The sequence below is a fragment of the Anastrepha obliqua genome, chromosome 3 (assembly GCF_027943255.1).
Source record: "Anastrepha obliqua isolate idAnaObli1 chromosome 3, idAnaObli1_1.0, whole genome shotgun sequence".
NCBI classification, from domain to species: Eukaryota; Metazoa; Arthropoda; class Insecta; order Diptera; family Tephritidae; genus Anastrepha; species Anastrepha obliqua.
Window position 1 is genome coordinate 72,696,559 of NC_072894.1, and position 26,116 is coordinate 72,722,674.

The 26,116-nt window shown below is 35.9% G+C and overlaps 1 protein-coding gene across 1 annotated transcript in view; it reads right to left on the minus strand.

Moving 5' to 3' along the window:
- LOC129242063 (uncharacterized) overlaps window positions 1-23,383 on the minus strand; it is a 189,761-nt gene extending 166,378 nt beyond the window's left edge. Inside the window, exons 1-3 of the mRNA XM_054878623.1 lie at window positions 23,225-23,383; window positions 18,098-18,325; window positions 10,049-10,160 (exon numbers count right to left, since the gene is read on the minus strand). Of these exons, the coding sequence (XP_054734598.1) occupies window positions 10,049-10,160; window positions 18,098-18,325; window positions 23,225-23,383 (499 nt within the window). The remainder of the gene's footprint in view (window positions 1-10,048; window positions 10,161-18,097; window positions 18,326-23,224) is intronic.
- Between the last annotated feature and the right edge of the window lie 2,733 nt (window positions 23,384-26,116).

A 26,116-nucleotide genomic window follows, 5' to 3' on the forward strand; every position in this document is an offset into this window, starting at 1 on the left:
TGGCTTTTTGATGTTTGTATTATAAAATAATATTTATTAAATAATAATTAAAAAACTAAATCAAATCATTTGTTTATAAAACAATTTCGTAGCAACTACAAGACTGCCGTTTTAATTTTCCCACTTGTTAGTTTTCAAAATATGGCATGCAAAGTTTTATTTAATAATGCTCTTGCATAAAGTTGTGAGCCACTGTGTATACTCGTACGTGGAAGCATTGCTGTGCTCCATTCGATTTTGGAATGATCTTTACTAACCAAACGAACTAAAAGAAATTCTAGTAAGGCATTACAAATATTTACTATATTATGTTACACAAACTTGCAGCAGTCGTCAAAATCAGGACGATTTACATGGATATGCACGTCTGTCTATTCGGTAATATTTCGGTAATATTATCATCATGCAAGAGATGACCTAACTCATATGTACGTGCATACAAGCGAGTACAGTTAAAGTCATAATAAAGAGCAGATAGCTGTAGATATTTTTATTATCATTAGGCTACTGCACCCTGCGACCTAAATAGATATATTGTGCAAAGCCTGCAGAGGCTTCTTAAAAATTTTAGCACATTCTTTAAGGTTCCATAGTTTATATGGAGGCACCTGAGTACCACCAAGATGCTGTAGCCGTTTTCTGCTTGCTGAAAGACATTTACAAAGAAGTTTTTGTGATTTTTCAGTGTCCATTTCACAGAAACGGCAAATGATGCTCTAAGAGAAGCTAATTTTGTTTAAGTGAAATCTAAGGCTACAGTAGCCTGTGATGTAACCAGTTAAAAGTCTTAAGTCTACTCTGCTAAGTGAAAGTAGCTTACCAGAAATTCTTCTTTCAGGCGTTAGGAATTGTTTCGCTTGTCGCTGACCGATAGAGTTTCGCCAACGAACTTCTTCGCCTCTCACCTCCTGAGAATTTTGTTGATGTGGCCCTTTGTAAGTCCACAGAAAGGTTCAGGACCAATTAGGGGCATATTTGCCCTTTTTGTTTTTGTTTTTGCTTGATGGTGCGCTATTTCATTTCCCTCGTTCCCAAGAACCCAACCCAGTAATAATATGTTGAAGTTCTCTAACATATTAAGCAGCTTCAAACAGTGACCTACCGTTTTTGACGTGATTGCATTTAATAGAAGAGCTTTCGCGGCCGTCTGACTCTCTGAAAGTATGTAAATGTGAGTTCCTCTCATTTTTCTCTGGAGATGTTCACACATATCTCAATGGCATGTATTTCTGCCTGGAAAATAGTTGGGTATAGACTCATTGGAATCGATTTTTTGAATTTAGGCCTACCATCTTCTAATTTCGATCCATCAATGTATCTTATCTGGGATCCGGGCTTGAAGATGTTAGAATTATTTTTCCAGGCCGCACGCTTATTAATGAGAACTTGGAAATTCCTGAAAAGAACAGATTTGAGAGATAATGCATCCGACCTGTAAATAATAGGAGTATGTTGGAAGTCTTCTAAGATCTTTAGATGTCCTTTCGTATCCCTACTTTCTAGGTCGGAGTTGCTTTTAGTCATAAGGCGCTCAAACGTGCTTCTTTTTCAATTCAGATGGGAAGCAATGGTATGCATAGCAGCACGCTTTATACGTCAGTTCATGTTTTCATTGCTCCTGTTATACCGACTTAGATGAGGCGGTACAATTTGTTGAGATCATTTACCGCCATTCGATGCTTAACTTTGGGCTACAATGCTATAGGTTTAACAACTGTAATGAATGTCACATAAGTCATTCTGGAGCTGAGTCGCCATGTTTTTCCAAAAGGCTTTGAGCAGGCATAGAATGGCTTGTGGCTTTTGCAGTAACTTTCTCAAGATGACAGTTCCAAGTGAGCGTTGATGTAGCTTTATTTAAAATATATATTGTATATATATTATATTAGGGCGGGTCGATTTAAAAATCGTTCATTGCTCTGTGAAAATCATATTCTAGAGATCAAAATAAGAAACTTTGCCCAAGGAACCATACCTCTAAAACGAATTCTGATGTCCCCCAATTTCAAAATATCACCATTTTTGGCCTTTACACGAAAAAATCAGCTAAATGGCTATGTTTTTTCTTTATTTTTATTTATTTATTGTATAATAATATTTATTATTTATTTATAATAATATCTATTTTTTCTCTTAAGAAATTTATTTAGTCAGAACATATGTAAATGAAAAAATTAATTTAAGTGAGTTATATAAACGAATTCTGATGCCCCCAATTTGGGTCGAACTTTTAGTGTCTTTTGTGGGGAGGCAAAAAAATCGCCCATTGCTCTGTGAAAATCATATTCTAGGGATCAAAATAAGAAACTTTGCCGAAGGAACCATACTTCTAAAACCATTTCTGATGTTCCCCAATTTGGGTCGACCTTTTTAGTTTCTTTTCTTATGTAAAGGCCAAAAATGGTGATATTTTGAAATGATTGTATGGGGAACCCCCCAGTTCCAGGGGGTGTGCCACTGACATGGGGGGATCGGCCGTCCAAAGTTAGTGGGGGTCGGTCATACATTTGGACTCGATTGGAGTACTCTAAATGGGTCAAAGTGGGATTTTTCGTTCGACCCAAATTGGGGGACATCAGAATTCGTTTTAGAGGTATGATTCCTTCGGCAAAGTTTCTTATTTTGATCCCTAGAATATGATTTTCACAGAGCAATGGGCGATTTTTTTTGCCTCCCCACAAATCGACCCGGCCTAATATATATATATTATTCGGCCGCCGTAGCCCAATGGGTTGGTGCGTGATTACCATTCGGAATTCACAGAGAGGTCGTTGGTTCGAATCTCGGTGAAAGCAAAATTAATAAAAACATTTTTCTAACAGCGGTCGCCCCTCGGCAGGCAATGGCAAACCTCCGAGTGTATTTCTGCCATGAAAAAGCTCCTCATAAAAATATCTGCCGTTCGGAGTCAGCTTGAAACTGTAGGTCCCTCCATTTGTGGAACAACATCAAGACGCACACCACAAATAGGAGGAGGAGCTCGGCCAAACACCTAACAGAAGTGTACGCGCCAATTATTTATTTATTTTTATTTATATATACAAATAAAAATTGTCATTTATATAAACACATATTTTTTAACTGCATGAGAACTATCGATATAGATAACTATGATTTGACAGCTGCGAATGGCAAACTGTATTGACATTTCGATTCACTAAGGTTTGGTGAGTCATCAGGAATCGTTTAACGTCCAAAAAACACTTCCAAATTGTGGAAAAAAAATCTCTTCGCGAAGTTCAGAGAGCATATTGGTGACATTATCGGTCCATATTTCTTAAGAAATGAGGAAGGAGCTGCCGTTATGCTGAATATATTTTTATTTCCAAAAATTAATCACCTAAACATCTGCGATACTTGGTTCCAGCAAGACAGCGGAACTTGTCATACAGCGGCTAAACAATCGATTTATTGCAATATTCAAGCCACTGTTGATGCCACACTGCCAGATGTTTTGTAGAAAGTAGTCAACAACATGTAGCTCGGTGCCACGGTGGACATATTCGGGATATCACATTCAAAAAATAAATGCCATGAAATTATTTAACACATTATAAAAAAAGATATTCATATTTCAGATAAATTTTTTTTTGTTTTTGATGTAAACGACTCTCTGGGGTGTATCACCTCAATTCATAAGCTTTTTTCCAAAAAGAAAGTTTTTATTTACGCCTATGTTTTTGTGTACGTATTTACATAAATTCAAAATGAATTGCTTCACTTAATTTATTCAAAGATATCAGATAATATAACAACATGGATTTTATGCGTATGGAGAAAATTTTTATCAGAAATAGGACTTGCGTTTTAAGGAGAAAAAATGTGTCGGAAAATTATCTTCGACTTCAAAAAACTATATAAACTAACACTAAATTAGTAAAAATATAGAAAATACCAGCTACAGACTTCTTTCATCAAAACATAAAAGTAACGAAAAATCCACTTTCCAATAAATCTTCTACGAGTGTATCATCCAATAAATAGTTAACATACCCCCTAAACTAATATTAGTATGAGAATACCTATAGTTATTTATTGCTTTACACTTAAGTATCTAATATGTGCAGTACCTTAAAGCATTCCAACAACTATACAAAACAGCAAAGAACAAATTGTGCTCCTTTTCTCTCCAATACTGTACATGCATGCGAGCAATATTTTATCCTTAGAGGACTAATAAGCTAAACAAAGCCTGTTGTCATAATCAGCATATGTGTAACTGCCAAGACTACTACCGGCTGCAGTTTAATTTTTAATAAAAGGAAAATCTTGTCATTGTTATTGAAAGTCTTAATTTTCTGTCAAAACACTGAGCATACAAATTTCACAACCGGAAAAAACGCTTTTGCATAAACAAGTTTCTATGCACGCCTGTTCATGTGAACAGACTTTAAAATAGTTCGGTCATTCATATTCCGTATAAAGATTGTTCTCATTTATGCATATGTGCATATGTATGTGTGTATGTAAATACATACCACACAGAACAACTACGACGAAAAGGGAGCATGCAAAAGTAGTAGCACATTGTCAGCAAGCACAGGTGCACTCTACGCGCCAGTATTTTAGTATTTTTTTGTCAGTGGGGGCCTTGTACAGAACACATTCCTAAATATAAATACTCGTATGTATATACATAAAACAATATTCATAGATTTTAAGACAATATGTAGATAATTGGCATTTTTACCCTTTAGCCAATCTCCTCTATTTATGGTATGCGACCTGATGTTTTATCAACGGGTGCAGGCTTTTTGTGGAGGGACCTATAGTTGGCATAATTTCGCGAGCACGATGTCTAGCAATCGTTCCATCTCCGGGGTGGTCATCCTTGCGGGCTTATAGCGTTTGACTTAGCTTTCACCACTGTCTTCGCTTTTCTGTTAGAGTGCATCGTTTCAACATGATTTCGCCTTTAGTTTCCTCGTTTTCAAATGAACTTTTTGATATATGTATTAGATTCCGCAACCTCGCGCACTCGTTTTTCTATCGAAAATAATGTAGCGGGTTTTGTTTCTGTTGAGTCTGCCCTCGCTTTTGAAGCGCACGCCAGATTATATCTTACACCAGATGAAATCTTTTAGGCCTCCTGATATTGCAGCTTATTTAATTACTTGGATTTTCGATTCAGTTTTTAAGCATTTCATGCTGGTAATCAGAGTTCCAAAGTAGTTTGTTTAATTCATTCACCCATTCGATTGGTCTATTATTAACTGCGCGTTGACATCGGATATGTTCCATATTATGAATTTTCCATATTTAATTTACCAGCTATATTTTCGGATCCGAATAGTCCCTGAAAGTTATCCTTATAACTATATACATATATATACATATATGTATATATATATGGTATACATATGCAATATATATATATTCTTACAAGAAACATATGGACATTATAAAATATTCCAATTTTCTTCTTCTAAAGCAAGGAAATGTATCTCTCTCAGCTCCTGTTTTGGGCTGCAATTTCGCGCCAGAATCTGCCTTCTCCGGGTATGTGTTGAGCGTTCTGGCCTACAGCTGCCCTGCGGATTCCATTCGATGGTCATTTTCGTTACGTTGCCCGTTGGTCTACCAGGGATGTGGCCAATCCATCAGCATTTCCTTCTCCTAACTTCAACATTAACTACTTGCGTTATTTCCCATAGTCTTTTTTTCGTAACAACTTCTGGCCAGGAAATGCGTAATATACGACGCAAGCACTTCTTGATATAAACTTACACTTTTTATATCGCTGGCAGGTTATCCTTGGTTTCAGATAATATCACGGCATCATCAGCGATTTCAATATTATTATTTCCCAATCTACTACTGGTTGCTGCTTCTCGTATTTTCTCTACAATCGCATCCATAAGAACGTTGAATAGTATTGGGCTTAGGCTGTTGCCTTGTTAAACGTTGTGATTGGTATTGGACCTGATTTTATGCCATTTGTCCGAATGTTTCTTGCCCATATTTAAGTCCTGTATAAGCGTTACTAAATATTCAGGTAATAATAATTCTTTAGCAATAATTAGAGCACATCATATAATTTAACTCGGTCGAATACTTTGGTGGGATCGAGACGAAACACACAAATAGCATCAACTGTGGATCTTTTTCGGCAAAACACTTGATGTTTTGCGTTTCTTTCTTTTTTGATATTTCGGTGGCAATAATTTTGGAAATAACTTCAACACTGATCCCAGCAAGTTTATAGGCCTATAGCTATTTGTAAAAAGTGAGAAAACTTATGTCTATTTTATACGCCTTGTGGTTACATAGGTGTTGTGGTAGCGCGCTATCCTCAAGTGGCCTGCTGAAACAGGCTAAGCATATTTATTTCCATCACCTCTTATAAATACAGGTGCATAACTGTATAGGTGCACATAGAAGTACTCAAAAAGAACTCCCGATATTCCAAAAAACAATTTATTCTAAAACAAAAAGTAAAATTTTATAAAAACAAATTAAATCAAAAGCACAACGAAACAAATAGAAGCATTTAGTCGTATTAAAGTAAAAACAAAAAACTGTAATTTTGTTTCTGTAAAATTGTTTCCACCGTGGAAGTTTCGTATTTATGAATTTAAAGACGTGCTGCCGCACTCCACTGCTCCTACGGTCGCGTACTCAAAGAGATTAATAAATTATAAATACTCGGCTTTACATCCCTTCGGATTTGAACCCCAAAACTCCCTCTTTGGTTGCGCGCGTATATATTGTCAACTGGTGATACGGATATAAATTAGTTTAAGAATCACATCCTTTAGATACGCATGCGTGCATAGCAAACAAATTCGGTGAATGAAGCTAAATCACTTCTGTAAATATGTGTGCATATATATTTCAATGGAGATGTCAGATTTTCATTTCATGCAACATATGTATATGTTATCTTAGACTGACAATTTTAATCGAATGAGAATTACCAACAATTTTAAATATTATATAAAACTCTGAAATACATGTATGTGTGTAGTACACATGTATGTACACTTCATTTCATGAATATGCTAACACAGTTAAGCTAGTTAAGTTAAGTAGAATGCTTCTCCTGGATATCTTTATAGTATGCGATATTTCACAATGTTACTTTACTATACATTGTATAAATGTACTCGTATTAAAGACGATTTGAAAGTGGTATTATGCTAATGCTGAAGAAAAGATAAAATTTCGGACGAACAGTTGAGTCTCTCCAAAGGAGCATCCATTTGTTTCTAATAGTTCAACGGTTTCTAACTCAGTTGTTTTTGGTGGATACTGCATTGGGTGTTTTACAAGAGGATTTCAGGTTGACTGTATATAAACAATTAGGTTCAGAGGACCAGTTAGGTCCAGAGGGAGAAGGATGTTGGGTGAGAGGGCTTGACAAGGTTTGAGAAGATATGTGAATAAGTGATTAGTATTGTGTGGTGTGCCTTCACATGCCGGACATCTATTGTAAAATAGAAATTTAAGATTTCATTCGGTTTTCTTCCAATGGGTTAAATTATCTCTTTCTAACAGGTGATGTGTTGTCGCTATTTATGGCACACCTTCAACCCCTTTCGTGGCTTCGTGAGCGGTTCCTTAAGGAAGTATTTTAGGCCTTTTACTATTTGTTCTGTTTATTAACGATGCAGGGTTTTTCCTTACGCTAATTTTTTGCTCTTGCAGATGATTTAAAATTTTTTGTTTCACCAAAGATCTGAATTTAATATATAAACCTCAATCTGATATTGATAGTTTACATCTCTAGTGTACTAAGAATCAGCATTCTTTGAATATTAAGAAATTATTCAAAATTGCATTTGTAAAAGTGCAGAATGTTTTGTTGACTCGGTACAGTACACTTTGTTAGAAACTGATGATGATGAATCAAAAGATCTTAGCATTGTTTTCATCTCATTCAATATTAGGCTTTGTTGGGCGGAACGGAACATACATTCCGATTTGGAATTTTTGGCTAACATTTTCTATGTCGGCCAGTATTACTAATGGGCAGGCAAGTAATACAGTGCGGACGGATATTACACTTTCTACCTAATTAGAGATAGGAGTAGTAGCTGAATACTTTTTTCTACTTTTTAACTCAAATTAAGGCAAAATTAAATGAATTGCGTGCATGAATTTTAATTAAAATGGTATACTTAGAAATGGTTTTTTATACCCAACATTGTATGGCGAAAGTTAACTTTGATGTTTCCTCTCGAGTATAAAGACACTTTAGGCCTCTTTTTTAAAACCATGTTAAACAAGTTACGACTTTGAAGGTTGGTTGGTGTAGGTATTATCTGAGTGATACAGCCTAGACCCAATTATCACGAAAAATGCCATTTTGATACACTACTTTTAGAACCACTACTTTTTATTAGGCGAACAATCTTGATTTGACTTTGACTATCTGTCTATGACGCCAATTTTCCGTCAAGTTGACCATCCAGAATTCTCCTAGCATACTAAGTTGTAGAACACCCAGACTTGGACACCCATACAGATAATGATTCTTTAAATTCTTCCTGATTGCAGCTTCTACATCTATTGTTGTACGGCCACCTTCCTGGTATGGTCTCCCGAAGGCCAGTGCCCGACTATTGTTGAAGTAATTCTGAATATGTCTGCTACTTGAGGAGTGCCAGACTGGCACTTTAACCACTTCAATCATTTTATGACTGCTTAAAGCTTTCTTAACAAACCGTCAGTTCTGAATTTATTGAAATTGGGCCACGTTTGTTAAGTTATTTTGCAGGTATCCGTGTTAGTCCATCTATCAACGGTCTACTTCTGGAATTGCGAAAAGATCTCTCTTTTGCGTACGCCTATTTCTATAGATTCAGACTAGTTATAGGATGTCCCGTGTCTTACCAGTTCATCAGTTTTCTGATTTACTTCTATGTACCTATGACCAGGTATCCAAATGAGAGTGATGTCTGTGGCGTGCGCTAAATATAAAGTTATTCTTTTCATTTTCCGACGATTTTTTAATTAGTTACCGTAGGTGACTTTAAAGCTAAGATGACTGCTTGACTATCTGAAAATAAATGCATACTTTCGATAGTGGTTGCAGATGGTTTTTAATTATTCTGCAAGTTTTTGTTATACCGAGAACTTCTGCTTGAAAAATAGTATTCCAATTCCCCAGGCGACAGGACTTTGAAGTTTCCACGCCTTTCGCGTGGGGAACTTTCCCTTAAACTCTGTTCTGAAGTCTAGAGTAGCGGTAGTAAAATCTGATGAGCTGCTAGTAAGCTCTTGGTTGTTTAATATAACACTATGACCAAACATCCTAGCATTCCAAACATCACCTTTTTTATCCTGAAGGAGGTATTCATTGCTGTTAATCGTAGTTGCAAGTCCATTGGTAACAGGACATAAAGTTCCTCTACTAGGCACGATCTCGTGGCCTCCAGTTAAGCTTTGCATCTTACACTACTCCTAGGTATGTCGCTCTACCTATAAGCGGAATTTCAACACCATTGATTGATGGAAGTCTGAACTGAGGAATATTACTCTTAGTGGTAACAACATTAATTGCGTCTTACTTAGGTTAACATTTAGGTCACCGCTCGCAGGCCATCTACTATGTTTCCCCAGAGCTCCTTCTAGTATTTCGCAAATATGTAGTTGTTAGAATAACGACGTCATCAACATACGCCACTACCTTTATACCCCCTCTGTTGAGCCACAGTAAAATCTTGTTCAGAAGTGGATACAGAACCCCACCGTGTGGAGTACCTCTGCTTACAAATTAGGTAACCGATGCGTCTCCCTTTGATGCTAGAATAATTCTGTTCTGGCGCATACATCGGATCCAGTTACTCACGCAGTCATTGACTTTGATAGTTACTAACGAATCTACTAAGGTTTCTACTGATATGGTTATAATGGAACATTCCTTGTAACAGGATTTTAATAAATGATTGAAAATGGTATACCTCTAAGTTATTATTCAGCCAATGATTTTTTTCTGTAGCTGAATAGTTTTAGATCTCGGCACTTTAAATTCTTCTACTTATCTTGGTCCAGCGCCAAAACAAAAATGAAAAAGTATTAAATTGTTTTATTTTTTTCCACTTACTTTGTTGTAGCAAATGTGCTTCATCACGCTGATACACCATGGGACTTGGACATGTTGAGCTGGAGTTGGTAGAATCTACTGATTCGTCTATGTTGCAACGTGTTATGCCAGCCTGAAAATGAAAAGTTTTTGTATCAATTGGACATCAGATATGTACTCGTGTTTGCTCTCTTTAACATAAAGTGTTTAATTGAATTAGAAAAGAAGGAAAAATCAAAAACTCAATATTTTCATGTTCGCACAACAAACGATGGCTATCAAAGCTTGAATTAAATCCCTTACCTTTATACATGAACACATCAACTAGTAAATAAATTTGTGTTTTGTCGAAACTGCAATATGAGTGCAACACAATTAAAAACTGTGTTCAGTCTACATATGGCAATTATATTGTATGTACATATGGCATTTATATTGTATGCTACAAGATTCAACCGTTTACAGAAGTTGTCTCAATTAAAAAATCCTTCATTCTCAAAAAAGAGGTAATATTGCATCTTATTTTACGAACTAAGTTAGGTTAGGTTGATTGGCTGTCATCCGACACCTGAATAATCCCATTGTGATACCACAGAAGCTCGTCGTTTATACTCCTGAATCTTCTCTGAGCCAACCCGTGGATTTAGTGAATTTTGTTAATTTCGGCAACCCTATTTGTGAGACCTCTTCAATGTCGTCAAAGAAGGCGAATCCAAGCGTAGAAAGACTTTTTCTGCGTGCACGCATGCTCACAGAAGGCGTCCTATTGTTTCCTCTTCTTCATTATCTTGACAGCTTCAACGAAAGGTATTATGTGGTACCCTCAGTATATTTGCATGCCTTGCAATTAGATAATGCCCTATTAGTACCCTATCGTGTTTCTCATATCCTGTCTCCTAAGATTCTAGCCAAGTTTGCCTGCTTAATTGGCATTAATAGTATCTATCGGGAATCGGTATTAGTACATCATCTAGTGAATGCTCAGCGCTGTACCTTTCCTTGCGATTACCTTCTATATTTCTATCCGGCACCCAGATCAGGTATGTTTTAAAATATTGCGATATTTCGCGTAATCATTTGTGTCATTCATTTTTGACGAGTGTTTTACTGACTGAAACGTTTTCAGATCTGACCACCCGAGTATATACATATATAATATGTATATTTCCCTTGTAGTTAGGGGTATCTTCTTCAAAAGCAATAACCCCTCTGTTATGGCTATAACTTCTACCTGATAGAACTTAAGTGATTTCATCAAGCTTAGATCCGTCTACCGTACTACTGTGCAAGTCCTCTTTTGAAGGGAATATTGTGGCAAAGAATTTATTAAAATGAAGCCCTACAATGTTACAAAAATCAGTAGTTGCTTTAGTAATATAATTTCCTAATATACTCAAATGATCTTTATCGAATGTTTTGAGGAAGGCAAATTCCCTGAGCTGACTTGGCAGTTAGTTGCTTACCATATAAGTCAATTATTAATAAGTATTAAGAGTGTGCTTCTGTGGCAGTAATTCTAAGAGCTGCAGTTATACAAAAGCTTGCTGCTCTTTTAATGCGAGCCCATCTGCTCACAATAATATTTTTTTCAAGTGCCGGTCACCATAACTAATTTTGCTTAGTTGAATCGGTCTTACCACTGCTGAGTACTATTTTCGGATATGAGCCCCAAGTTAACGCTATGGTTTTATTTCCTCAGTATGTCTGCTACATTTAATTTCGAATTTAGCTATCTATTTAATACCAAGCTTAGATAGCGAGCACTTTCGCTGAACGACAAGGTGATTCCATTTAATGTGGGGGAGTCTTACATCCGGTAAATGATGTTTCCTTGTAAATAATACCAGTCCAGTCGCCGAGCTAACTTACGGGCTAGTCTAAAGCTTCACATGATGATATGCTTAACATATTCTGGTTGGTTTCGCTCAGTTATTGCTTCGCTATTATGTAATAAAAGACTGTCGTTTTAAATTGTATAGGGTATTTTTTCACTCCACGCGATTGTTTATGTTACATCTTACCTTCGTTACCTACTACTGTTTTGGCAACAAGAATCTCACATTTAGCAGTGGTTAGAAGAGGAAAGGTTAGCTTAGGTTGAAGCGGTTGTCTTGATCCAGGTGGCCACTTCATTTATTTTTTTAGTGCTAATTTTTGGGGTATAAATGCTATTTGGCACTTAGCATGTGGAGCAAAGTATAAAACTCAACTTCATGTAGGTAGGACTTTCACTTAGAAGATGGAAGATTCTAGTAAAGTTAGAGAGTCGAAACGAGAGAGACACATTTCCAACATGGAAAAAAACATTTTAATCACAAAATCATATTTAAAAAGCAGCCCAAAAAGGAAGTTGCACGTTTTTTAATACGATATTAAATTTCTTAAATTTTATTAAATGCGGTATGTTGAAGGTGAATAATTTTCCATAACGTGAAAATAATTTTCATTTGCCTACACCGTACCGTTGGCCTCGGTAGTCTAGCGTAAGTGTATTAGCCGGCCATCCCAGAGGTTGCGGATTCGAGTCCCACGTAAAGCACGGTCCTTGCACTTTTCCAAATTTACCTACCTCTTACTAAAAACAAAAAAAAAAAAAAAAAAAATCTCATTCCTCTAACCCAAAAACTTATCCTTTCCATCCTCCCTCACAATAGTCAGCGCATTATTTGCATTGGGACTGCTAAAAACAAGCAAAAATAAAGAAAATAACACAGTCACAATTGCATCAAGTGGCGCCAGCAAGAGGAAGCGGACAGCTGGGGTAATAGCGCAGACACACCACTTTAGCGAAGTCCTCAACCATCTGTGGAATCCTTCTGCCAGAAAAATTTGGCACACAGATGACGCTCCAAGTGGTAAGAAGGCGTTGTTCCTAAGCAACGAAAGGTGGGCATTCACGCTATTTAGGACTGATAGCGGCCGGCTAATCACCTACCCTGTCAGAAATCAATTAGATTAACGAAGCCAACGCAAAACAAGTCTTGTCGAGGCTCTATATCTTCTTCGATATTTTCTTATGAATTTTAATTTCAGACTTGCTCGTCGAATCTTTCTCTTTTCTACAAGCAAAAACAAAACTCAAAGCATCCTTTTTATGCTCCTTTTGTAAGTTATTATAGTTATATTATAGATAACAATATTTTCGATTTCACATATGTTTCTTGGCAGTCATTGATTTGAAAAAGTAGAGCACTTCGTCTACTTAGGAACTAACAACAAGAACGATAATAATATCAGCCTTGAAATTCAAGAGAGAATCTCTCTTATCAACAAGTGCTACTTTCTACTAATTAGGCGAATAAGTAGTAAATTCCATTCTGGGAAACAAAAATCAAATATAAGTCCCTCCCTATGTATGGCGCAGGAACTTGGACGATAATAACTACTAATGCGATGGCCCTTGGTGCATGCGAGAGAAAGATTCTGGACGATTTATGAAATTATGCGCATTAGGAACAGTTAATATTGAAAGCGATGGAACGATGAGTTACATATATGGGAAGTGCGCAGATATGAACGTACTGCTGCAAGTTAAAATTAGCTAAGGCATGACGTGCACGAAGGGGCACAAACGCATCGGCTCTGAAAGTATACGCTACGTTGTCCGAAGGTGGTAGTAGAGGAAGAAAAAGACCTCCACTTCATTGAAAGGACCAAATGGAGAAGGACTTGGCTTCACTTAGTGTTCCCGACCAGCGCCGGTTAACATGGGATACGAACGACTGGCGCGCTTTGTTGAACTCGTCCAAAATCGCGTAAGCCGTTATCGCGCCAATAAGAAAGAGGAGAAGAGGAGAATGAATTCACTAATTGAGCTGAACAACTATTTTCATTGACAATCTAATAAAAGTAATTTTAGAGTTTTGGTGTCAATCCTCTCGAAGCCAACAAAGCAAACTATCCGAAACTCGTTATCAACCAATTTTCATCTAAGAGCTAGTTTTGTTTTTGTATTTTACTTGTTTTTGTTTTGTTTTGTTATACTTCCAGCTGTCGTACAACTTTTTGGCAATTTCTGTTATTGCATTTCATTAAAAGTCAATTTAAATTTATATAATAATACATCATCAACTACTCAATTTATATAAACGCACACAAGCACATACATCTTTGATACTTGTCGTTGTAAAACCTTTCACACACATTTAACTACTTAAACTTTACCCTTTTTGCAGTGTTAGTGTGTCGTAGTGCGAAGTGCGAAGTGGCCTTAGAAATTTTCTACCAAAACTTTTAAAAGTTTTGCTTAACTTACTTAATAGGCATCATCTATGTGGATTAAGTGTGACATTCAAAAAAATAAAAAGCCTTGTAATTGTTCAACAAGTTCAGACACTTTGCAGTCAAAACTCATTCACTTTAGGTTATGCTGCGCTTTGCCCCAAGGAAACTTAAAATTCAGAAAATTAAATTTTTTATACGAAACTTATGTTTGAGCAGAATAGAAAAGGATAAATAATTTCATTTTTCATGATTAGATTTTAAGTTTATCCAATACTAAAGCACCATTAAAAAACTGTAGGACCATCATCACGAAATATTAAAAATATTAAAGAGAACAAATTATTGCAAATCATTTATGTAGAAAATGTAATCTATATATATAAAAAGAAGTTACATTTCGTTGGTAATCTTATAACTCAAGAACCGCCGAACCGATTAACACAAAAATTTCAGAGTTCTTTTCTATCTTTGAGGAGGTGGTTTGTGTGAAGTTTGATTGAAATCGGTGCAGCCGTTTCTGACATTTTATGTGAGTAATGGTTTCCTCTCATACGAAATGCCTGTAATATACTGTTTCTTGAAATAATTTTCAATATTTTGCTTTTACATTCAATTAGTAATATACTGTTTCTTGAAATAATTTTGAATGTTTTGCTGTTACATTCAAATACTAATATATTGTACTGAAAGAATACCACGTGCAAGACGAGCAAACATTCTATATACATAAAAATAAGTTACATTTCCTTGGTAATATTATAACTCAAGAGCAGTTCTTTTCTATCTTTGAGGAGGTGGTTTGTGTGAAGCTTGATTGAAATCGGTGCAGCCGTTCCTGACATTTTATGTGAGTAATGGTTTCCTCTCATACGAAATGCCTGTAATATACTGTTTTTTGAAGTAATAATAGCAAACGACGTTAATCTGTTGTGAATTTGTTAGCACATGCCAATGCTATGGACGTACCGCAAAAGTGAATTGTTTGTTTTGTGTTTGTAAACGCCAAAGTGTACGCCGTATCGACGTGCAGCAGAAAACCGCTTAACCTCAAGACCAACAACAACAGTGTAGTCTACGATCAATTTGATTGAAATCGGTGCAGCCGTTCCTGACATTTTATGTGAGTAATGGTTTCCTCTCATACGAAATGCCTGTAATATACTGTTTTTTGAAATAATTTTCAATATTTCGCTATTACATTTAATCTATATATATAAAAAGAAGTTACATTTCCTTGGTAATCTTATTACTCAAGAACCGCCGAACCGATTGACACAAAAATTTTAGAGTTCTTTTCTATCTTTGAGGAGGTGGTTTGTGTGAAGTTTGATTAAAATCGGTGTAGCCGTTCCTGAGTTATGACATTTTATGTGAGTAATGGTTTCCTCTCATACGAAATGCCTGTATAGGAAAAACAACAACAAATACACAGCCACTTATGAGCGTTTCTGTTGTACTGTTGTGGTTGTAAGTGTTGTGTGTTGTATTATGTTAATATTAATTTTGGCGAAAATATAATAAAAACTGGAGCATTCAAGGAACTGGAAAAACATTTTTAACTTTATTTATTTTAGCATAATTTATTTAGCGTAAAAAATTGAAATGGAAATTAAAGAATCAAAGTTTAATTACAAGTTTTTATCGGCTCTTTCACCTTACCTGTATATAGGTGACCACCACAATCAAATTTTAAAAAAGTACAGAAAAGGCTATTGTGACATCTTTAGAAAGTATGTTGAATGAAAAAAATCAACTAATTAACTGTTTAAACATTTTACGAGTTCTATAAAGAAAACTTTATATGAAAAATTTCTTGCGATATAAAGAAAACATTTTATGTATGGTGGTGCGAAGCCCACTGGGAAATGCTAGTAGAATATAAAACTTAAAATCTTGTTCTGCTTTATCTGCTTCTAGAAAATGCTGCTAACTGGTATTTTACTCATAGGTAGACGCATTTCCCGAGCAGCTTATCAGCACTTTTCTTTGGAAAATATTACTCACTAGAGGACTGGTGTCGAAATTTTTCTAAACAATCTAATTATAATCCAACTCCGCTCAAAGCCAAAATATATTTCAGGTAGTTGAAAATGAATTTTCCTAAAGCCTTCATACTCTAGGTGGCGCTGGGGGAAAAGTTATTTGGAAAAAATGTTTGTTTTACTAGAACAGATTCATGCATTCATATGTTGCCTGCATGGGAAAGCATGCCTAAATATTTATTTAATAAATTTGTGCTTATGGTACCTTCTGGTGAACTTCTCATGTATGTATAGACATAAGCACTGGCATAGCTTTCTGACGGAAATATGCGTTACTGACAGTCTCTATCGCGCGATAGCATACTTAAAATTTCGGCACCATAATAGACGTTCCAATACTCCAACTTGGAAATCTAGGAATTGGTGATGATGATTGTAGAAGGCAAGCACATCAGTTAATGGTTGTAACGAAAATAGTTCATAATATATTAATAGTGTCAACAATCTAAGAAGAACAGCAAATAGTATTTCAACGCATTTGTCAGGTTGTCGGTGATAAATTCAAAGAAATTTGGATGCACCTTGCGGGATAGGGGCACAATTGTGTATCCAAGGAAATGAATATAGATCATTCTGTGGCTTCGACGGAAATATGAGCCGTTCAAATAATCTTTAAAACCGCGACAGTTTTGGGTTTCAATTCCCATTTGGTATAACCAGCCAGTGTACCATAGCTAAATGAAACGCGGAAGAGGATGTTAATACATAACATTTTAGCATTTATAATTCCTCTGCAATTTGTTCCCCCTTCTTATTAAAAGTAGGACATAATTTAAATGTAAAACGAAATTACCAGCTATTCCAAATCAAAGCCTTGGCTTTTTACAGAATCCGTACGCTCTAATCCACAATCGCGTTGAAAAATAATAATTTTTAAACAGAGATTTATTTATTTTCTTTAATTATTTTGAAAGTAAATATCCACAATTTGGAAGCGTTGTTCTGACGTTAAACGCTTCATGATGACTTGCCAAGGTCAACGCAATTTGCCATTCTCATCTGTCAAACCATAGTTATCGATATCAACAGCTCTCATGCAGCTAAAAAAAACACCCGATAGAAGAGCTAAGGAGCCAGTGTGAGAATTTGTGAATAAAACAAAAGCACATTAAGTTACGAATAAACTAGTATCATCAACCTTCACAATGGTCTCCCTCAAAAACCTGGTAACCATACTTACATACGGGGAATGCTGCTGGAGTGACAGTACTTGGCCAGATATAAGTCCGGGTCGTTTTGGTAACGTAGAACCGACTGTCGTGGAATAAGAAATGGTCGCAGGAGCGATAAATTAGATACGTCAACGTTGAAGGACGTTCTGAATACCACAAACAGCAATCAATATTGCCTTTAGTAGCATCTTGGTTGGCCCCCCGGTTTCCTTGGGCGCTTGCCACACATTTCCACCACAACTACTCTTTTCTTTTCAAGAGATTTCATACAAAATTTTATCACAACACAGTGCTTTCAACATACATCAAAATTGCATATTTTTTTCTTATCATTCGAATTAATCAAATCCAGATTTTGCATTAATCAAATCCAAAAATAAGATTCCAAGTCAGAATTTTAGCAAAACTTTCGAAACTCGTAGCCTTTTTTTGCAAAATATAATATTTTACAAATTTATTTCTTTGCATTAAATAAAATCATAAATAATTAAATAAGAAGTAATCAAAAATGAAATCAAAAATATGTTTTTAAAGGTAAAGTTGCAATTACAAATGTCTGCAAATAAAACATTCAGCTATTCATTGGCACGTTATTTCCCTTTTCCTTTTCCTTATGCCATTAGCCTACTTACCGCAATTAAGCTGCTGCTCACCACCGCCTTGCCGCCTTTGGCGCTGCCCGTATTAAAATGTTCGATTACCTCCCAGTTAGACTTTTTCGGCGTCGCTACGGAGTTTTGCTGAGACAACTGTTGATATGATTGCTGTGCTGTGGTCTGAAGTTCCAATGTACCCTTTGGAGCGCTCGCTTGTTTCAACGATGAGGAACGATTAAAAAATTTATGTTTGTGTTTTGGTTCCTTAAAAAAAAAAGGGAAATTGCATGTGAGAACAAAATAAATTCAAGTTTAAAGTAGTTCAGGGTTTACACATTCATATACGAGTATATATTATTTTTTGCCGGGCACCCTCTAGAAACATAAGGTTATCAAAAAAAAAATTGACTAAAAATGAAGTTTTAGGTCAATCTGTGAAGGTTTAGAAGTTCCGAATTAATAAAATTTATAAATTTATTTTAATTTCAATTTATAACAAACTTGAAAGTCTCCATGTTTTCCAAATTAAAATCATATGAAGTAAAATAGAAAAGTTATTTACATAAATAATTATTCAATTACTAAATGTTTATTCACTTGTGACATTAGAGTTTTGACATAGGTAAGTTTCCCTGACATAGGTAAGTTTCCCTTCCCATTTAAGAAGGGTGGCGAGAGTGGAAAAAATTAAATGCTTATAAAAATGTTAATAAAAACAAATTTGTTTTTCTTAAGTCGAGCGGCATAAAAAATAAATTCAAACTAATATTTGAAGGAAAAAAACATATTTTAAGAACAAAGTAAATATATTTCATGTACAATGCATGTGTACAAAGTGCCACAAAATTAATTATTTAAATAGCTTCCTTTTTGAATAACTTGTTTACTAAATAAAAAAAATTATTTTGAGTGATGGAAATCTTTATTTTGATCTTTCCGCGGTCCATTGCTTGTCTGATTGTATACTGCAGCTCTCTAGTACACAAGTGTAAACTAGGATTGACAGGATAATTAATTTGGTGTCACCTTGTACATATAGGGTATTTCAAAGGTGGTGCCTTGATGTCACTAGTGCATAAGTCCTAGCGGTGCTTTTTTTTAATATCGTCTGTGACATTTGACAAGTATTTGACAACGCGTTAAAATTATTGAAATTTATTATGAAAATGGTCGATCTTTAAGAACAGCAAATCGCAAAATTCGTGAAATTCTTTTTTGTAGAAATAAGTGAGTGAATCGATATCTTAAAGGTTGGTGACGAAATGCTGAACAACCTTCTATATCGATGTCTCGACGTTCTCAAAAATTGGGTATTCATGAATCGACGTTTGGCGGATTTTATCTGTAGAAATGCGCATATTGTGCATATTTAAATCATGTCATTTTTCACATATAACTTAAGCCGTACTTTGTATAATATTAGATAAATATAGTAAAACCTAAAGGAAACTAAATTTTAACATGTTTTACATTATTGATCTGGGCGCGTCTTTTCAAAGACCCTCTATAGAAGAAGAGCAGAAATTACCAATTGTGCTATTAAAGTTAAAGGTGGTTGAACTTAATTAATTATATTTTGTGAATTAATTTTCGAATTTAAAACAGATCGCATAGTTTCGCCATTATGAAGCGATTTTGGTACCTACGCAAAATGGGGTCATAATGAAGTTTTTCATAGAAGAAGCGTTCGTACGCTTGGAGTTTAGACCTTCAAGTCACTAATTATTTATTAAACTACTAGTATTCATTGAAATGTATTTTTTTTATACTTAAAGGGTATTCCTAATTTTTTTTTTTCGAATTGATTTGCGGAAATTTTTAATTAATTGACATATTTCTGTTTTGAAAAAAAGATTTTTGACGCTCAGGCTCACATTTATGTGCTTCGAACAGGTGTAGCAGTACCGAATAGTTCTCCTTCTTCTTCTTCTTAATTGGCGCAATAATCGCTTACGCGATTTGTAACAAAGCGCGCCAGTCGTTTCTTTCTCGTGCTAAACAGCGCCAATTGGGCACACCAAGTGGAGTCAAGTTCTTCTCCATCTGATCTTTCCAACGCAGAGGAGATCTTCCTCTCCCTCTGCTACCACCGGATGGTACCGCATCAAATACAGAGCCGGAGCGTTTGTATCCATTCGGACAACATGACCCAGCCAGCGTATCCGATGGATCTTTATTCGCTGAGCTATGTCTATGTCGTCGTAAAGCTCATACAGCTCATTGTTCCATCGCCTGCGATATTCGCCGCTGCCAACATGTAAAGGTCCAAAAATCTTACGCAGAATCTTTCTCTCAAACACTCCAAGCATCGCTTCATCGGATGTTGTCATCGTCCATGCTTCTGCGCCATACGTTATTAGGGACAATGTCAGCCTTGAAATCCAATCTCTTGCCAACAACGTGTTAATGCTGGTTCCTAAATAAACGAAGTCTTTTACAACCTCGAAATCATAACTGTCAACAGTGACGTGGGTGTCGATACGCGAATGTGCCCACTGTACTTCGTTTTGAATAGTTGTCGTAGCTTCAATTTTTTAGCAAAGCTCAGATCGCTTTCTAAGCCTTCTCGGGACACTTCATCCACCCGTGTGAAGTTATGCTCAATTCAAGCAAGTTTCGTCAATTCCAGTTGTCTTATAATGAAGCCTACATTGTATGCGATCGCCATCTCGTGGAGACTACTCAACTCTTCTCGCTATTGTAGCTCGTTGCAAAACGTGAGTTCCTTGAAAATCGCCTCACTATCAGAAGGAAATTTGTTTATCAATTTATCACTTAAAGGAAACCACTTCAGCACTTTGTACGTTTACACGGATTTTGCGGGCTGGGATTAGATACACATTTTAAAATGAACTCTTGTTGGTAACTTATGTACATTTTAAGCGACGTAGCAATTACGAGTAGTTTCGCAGTCTGTATTTGAAATGCATCGGGCTCGGACTGTCAAAAAGTCCACCTTTTGCGCCCATTTGCCGAAATACAGGCTCTATGATATCCTGATTCAAGAAGTAGCCGAACGGTTGTTCTTTGACTACCATTCGAAAGTTTGCAGGTTCGAAACTCCGTGCATGAAACACCAAATGATAAAAGAAGTGTTTTCTAATAGCGGTCTTCCCTCGGCAGGCAATGACAAATCTTCAAGTGTATATCTGCCATGAAAATCTCCTCATAAAAACCATCTGCGGTTCAGAGGCGGTCTCTCCCTTTAAGGAAAATCATCAAGCCGCACAACACAAATAGGAAGAGGAGCTCGGAAAATACACAAAAAGGGTATAAGCGCTAATTATATAAAGGGTAATCAGATTAGAGGTACTTTTTCCAATTGAGTTATTTTGACAGATCACACGTGACTACTGTCAAACTAAATAAACATTTTTTTTTCAGTATTCATTGGCATTTCATCATGGAAAGACTTACGGCTCAAGAACGTTACAAATCGTACAATTAATTGTATACAGTACGAAAATCGGCGCTCTGTGAAAATTATTCATCACGCACTCAGTCTAACTTATGATGTACTATATGGCGCTGAAGTCCATTTTTGGCTTAACGGCTACGTCACAAGCAAAATTGCCGTATTTAGACTGAAGAGTAACCCCAAGACATTCAACAACAGCCATTATATCCATTGAAAGCAATAGTTTTTGGCCGAATTTTGAAAGGAAATATTTTACTACTAATTTTACCGTTCCTCCACTTTTATCATATTTAAAATTTGCCTTTGCTAAGTTCCTTGCTAAGGGAGCCGATTTGTCAAGAGGGAACAAGAAAGTTGGTTACTGAGAAAACCTTTTATAATTGAAACATGTATATACAAGGTGACGCAAAATTAATCGCCTATTGGAATACGTATAATGCTTGGCAAATGACTTCGGACGCCGATCATATTCGACCTTTGTGAAAGGTCAGCTGCAGTATACAAACATGCAAGCAGTGGAATAAATAAAGGTCAATTAAAGATTTCCATCACTCCAAATTTTTTTCACCTTATATTTAGACAGCAGACCTAGCTTGTGTTACTACTGGAGTTGGTCCCAGGTTAACTTTTACATGGGCAGGCAGTCATTAAAGTAATTACATCGTTTAGTTTAACGTAAAAGATCGTTCTTCAGAGCTGAGAAACAGTAGAAAAGTTGGCAGCGAATTGTAAACTACATTTCTATTGGGTTCCAGACCACAAAGGCATTGAATGGAACAAAATAGTAGACGATATGGCAAAAAACGGGTTCTCTCTATCTTTGGATCTTGTTCAGGAAATATCAAAGTCAATACGAACATTGTACAACAAACTAGACGAAAACATTAGCAAAAATTCAAGACAGGATGGACAGCTATGAGAGACTGACCACTTGCAGGAATGCAAAGATCATGTCTAAACAAGAAGATCACAGTCGTACTCAATTTATACTTTCACTAACACGAAGAGATTGTAGAACTATTGGCGTGCTGACGGGACATAGCCCAGCGTAGACCAGCTCTTAAGATAGGAATCTCGAACAGCGAGCGGAGCTGAAGGGGAACTGTAGAGCATCTCTTTTGTGGATGTCCTACCCTATTCAAAATACGCTTAAAATATGTGTGGATACCACAGTTTGACGGATTGGAAGACATCTTAGCAGTAGATTGGATATGTCTCCTTAAACTCCCAATAGAAACAGGCACCATGTGGTTGAACTTTTTCAAAACGCATGACTAATGAACTCCATCTTTTATCGCTATGGACCGAACCGGTCTATGCGTGAGTACCAGTTCAACCTAATCCAACCTAACCTTGTACTTATTACTCAAATTGTCCTTGTTAGATTATTATGTTTTTATTTTTTTGTAATTTTTTTAATTTTTTTATTTTTGTTTTTGTCAGAAATAGCGACCACTCTAATATGCATACATGCGTACGCCTGTGAGCATCTAATATCTGGAAAAGTTTATTAGATAAGAGTACTAGAAATGTAAAGCGTGCTTGAGAAGTCAACATTACTGACAAAGTCACTGTTACTATTTGTATTCACTAAAAGAAAAAATAAGATACCCGAGTGCAAAAGAGCGTTGGTAGAATGGGGAACCGGCATTGACAAACTTCCTAATGTCACAAGCCATGTGATACCAAGTTGGTGGTGGGTGTCAATAAAACGAGTACAGGACGCAATGTGCGACAATACTAACCTCTTTGCTGGTATTGCTGCTGCCAGCGCTCCCACCGCGACGCATCCCACGCAGAGACAAACGCTTGGACCAATCATTTTTCTGACTATCCGATGACAACGAACGAAATATTTGTGTAGAAGCTGAAGGGGCTGCAGTCACGGACGTTGATGTCGACATGCTGATGATATCAAAATCGATTGGTGATATACACAATGCAGCGCTAGCTAAAACGAAAAATAACAAAATCCAATGCTGTAGTGAGTAATTTGCCAAAGTTATTTTCAGAAAATGAAAGTGAATACTGTTAACGCAAAGTGAGCCTTAACCATGTTAAGGTCTGAATAAAATCACGGCAGAAACTGAAAAATAGCTTAATTTTTATGTGAAGATCAAAAAATTGTTTGAATTAAAATCGTAGCTGATCATATAATATATCCGAGAAAATATTAAATTATATTTTTTTTCTACGAGATTCAATAGCCGGCCGTCATCGGTTTTAAATTTAATAGTCTCATGCTCAGAGCCAAAGATGTGATGTCGTTTTTTATTATATTACATTTTTATTTTAATTTTTAATATTTTTTACCCTTCTATAATTTTTTGTTATATTTTTATGCATTATTTTGTATTTTTTTTTTTTTTGTTTTCGGTGCTTTGTTTTTGGACTTACTTTTGGGGATACATCTTTATTATATGTATATACATATATTTGGGGTGTAAACCCTTTCTGGGTGTTTGGCCGAGCTCATCCTTTTATTTTTGGCATGCGTCTTAATGTTGTTCCACAAACGGAGGAACCTACAGTTTTAAGCCGATTCCGAACGGCAGATATCTTTTATGAAGAGCTTTTTCATGGTAGAATAGACAAAACTGATGTTACTCCTGCCACTAAGCACTGTAGGAGGCTTGTTGGACTGATGACGGGCCACTTTCTATGGACAAAGCACATGGAAAAGGTGGGCATCTCAGATAGTGCACTCTGCCCAGCATGTGGAAAGGAGGCTGAGACGGCGGACCACTTTCTGTGTGTCTGCCCCGCCTTCGCTCGAATCAGGCTTGAGGCCTTTGGCACTGATGCTTTACCGTCCACATTTAAAAGTTTTCGGCATGCATTTAAAAAATTCCTTAAAACCCTGTTTTAATCAGTTTTGGGTGCATACTTATATATTCAGTTTTTCTTGCAGCAATAGAGCTCTCTTTTATTTTTTTTTTTATAATTGGCGTGTACACCCTTTTTGGGTGTTTGGCCGAGCTGCTCCCCCTATTTGTGGTGTGTGTCTTGATGTTGTTCCACTAATGAAAAATAGAGCTTTCTAACATCCAAACAAAACTAAAGCATTGTAAGATTCAAGAAATGCATTTCCCAATTTAATAGACGTCATCAAGATACACCATCAAAAAAAAGTTGAGGGTACTTTTATTGCTGCGAGACTCTATGCACGGCTATTAACATCGCTTTTTTTCATCTTGATTGTCGCATTTCCCAACTCTTTCATGTAATTCCTTAACTTTAACGAAGTACTTGGATGCGCAAATGTTGCATTTTGCTGCCTATGAATAGTCGGGATAATTTGGAAAGTCTGTTACTTGAATGGAATATTACTTATAATATATTTTGCACAACATATCTCTTTTGGTCGCAGTGCGCATTAGCGTACTAATAATGAATAAATAAAATTACTAATATTCGTCAGTTCAAATCGAGGTGAGTATGCAACTGGAATCGGAAATGCTCAGAGGAAACCTTTGATCTAAAATATTATAATTATTATTCACAAAAGTTGTTATACTCGTAAGATTCTGATTCTATTTTTCGGTCATGAGAAACGATTCAAATTTTATTTTTTTCCGAAAATGATTTTTTTTCCCCGCGGAGCGCAAATTTTTCTCATATTCTCTTCTTGATCACAATTATGATTCATTTCGACGACATACAATTTTAAGATAATTTAGCCAAATTTAACTCGCATTTTGTAATTTAAGAGATGTACTCTTTGCCTGTATATTACAAGATGCAGAAGTAAGGGAAAAATAGCAAATTGGTGCTTAAGGTCTATATGAAACCAATTGCAGCCTGTTAAGAAAATCCCGAATCAGTGTGAACGGCGTACGCTCTGTAGAAGTTACAAAATTATAGCCTGAATAGAGTAAGAAAACTTTATTCCTCTGCTTGCACCCCTATAGCATCGATGAACAAAAAATGTACATATATGTAGTTATACATTAAATGTATGTAGCAAGAAAAAGAGGGTAATTTTGTGTTGTTCTATGTAGGGTAGAAATAGGTTGCGTATACGTAGTGTATAACAACGCAAATGAATCAGTGTACAAAGGAGTGTGTGTTTGTGAAAAATATCCAAATGTTTACAAATGTGCCTTCAACTACAGTTAATTAAATGAAAAGGTGTAAAAGGGAATGTTAAATAAGTTAGTGGAATTTTATTTATTCTCTTTACTAGCGACGGTTCTGGAGTGAGTATTCGAGACAGGTAAAATGAAAATATAAAGGTTTTACAAATTTTCTTTCCAGCAACCGCAATATCAAAAAAATGCCCAAACAAGTGTAATTTGTAAGTTTCCTTTTTAAATAGAGATAGATGGATGCGATAAATTTACAAATAAAATCTTAAAGCCATTTAAAAATGGCTTAAGTGCGAATTTTTCGGGAATTATAATCATGCTATATAGTCAGTTCATGTTACATTGGCACTTCTTGAGAAGCTTTTGCATATTTTTTGTTCCTTATTCCGTAGATGTATTTCAATTTCAATTACTTTTCTTAAATATCGGATAAAGAACTGTTTTAAAAAAAGATGTATCGAAATTAATCTCTAGTTAGAATTGAGCCCTTTTGCGCCTTTACAACACTACGTGTGAGGAACTCTAATTCGATATTTCTATAAAAAGTTT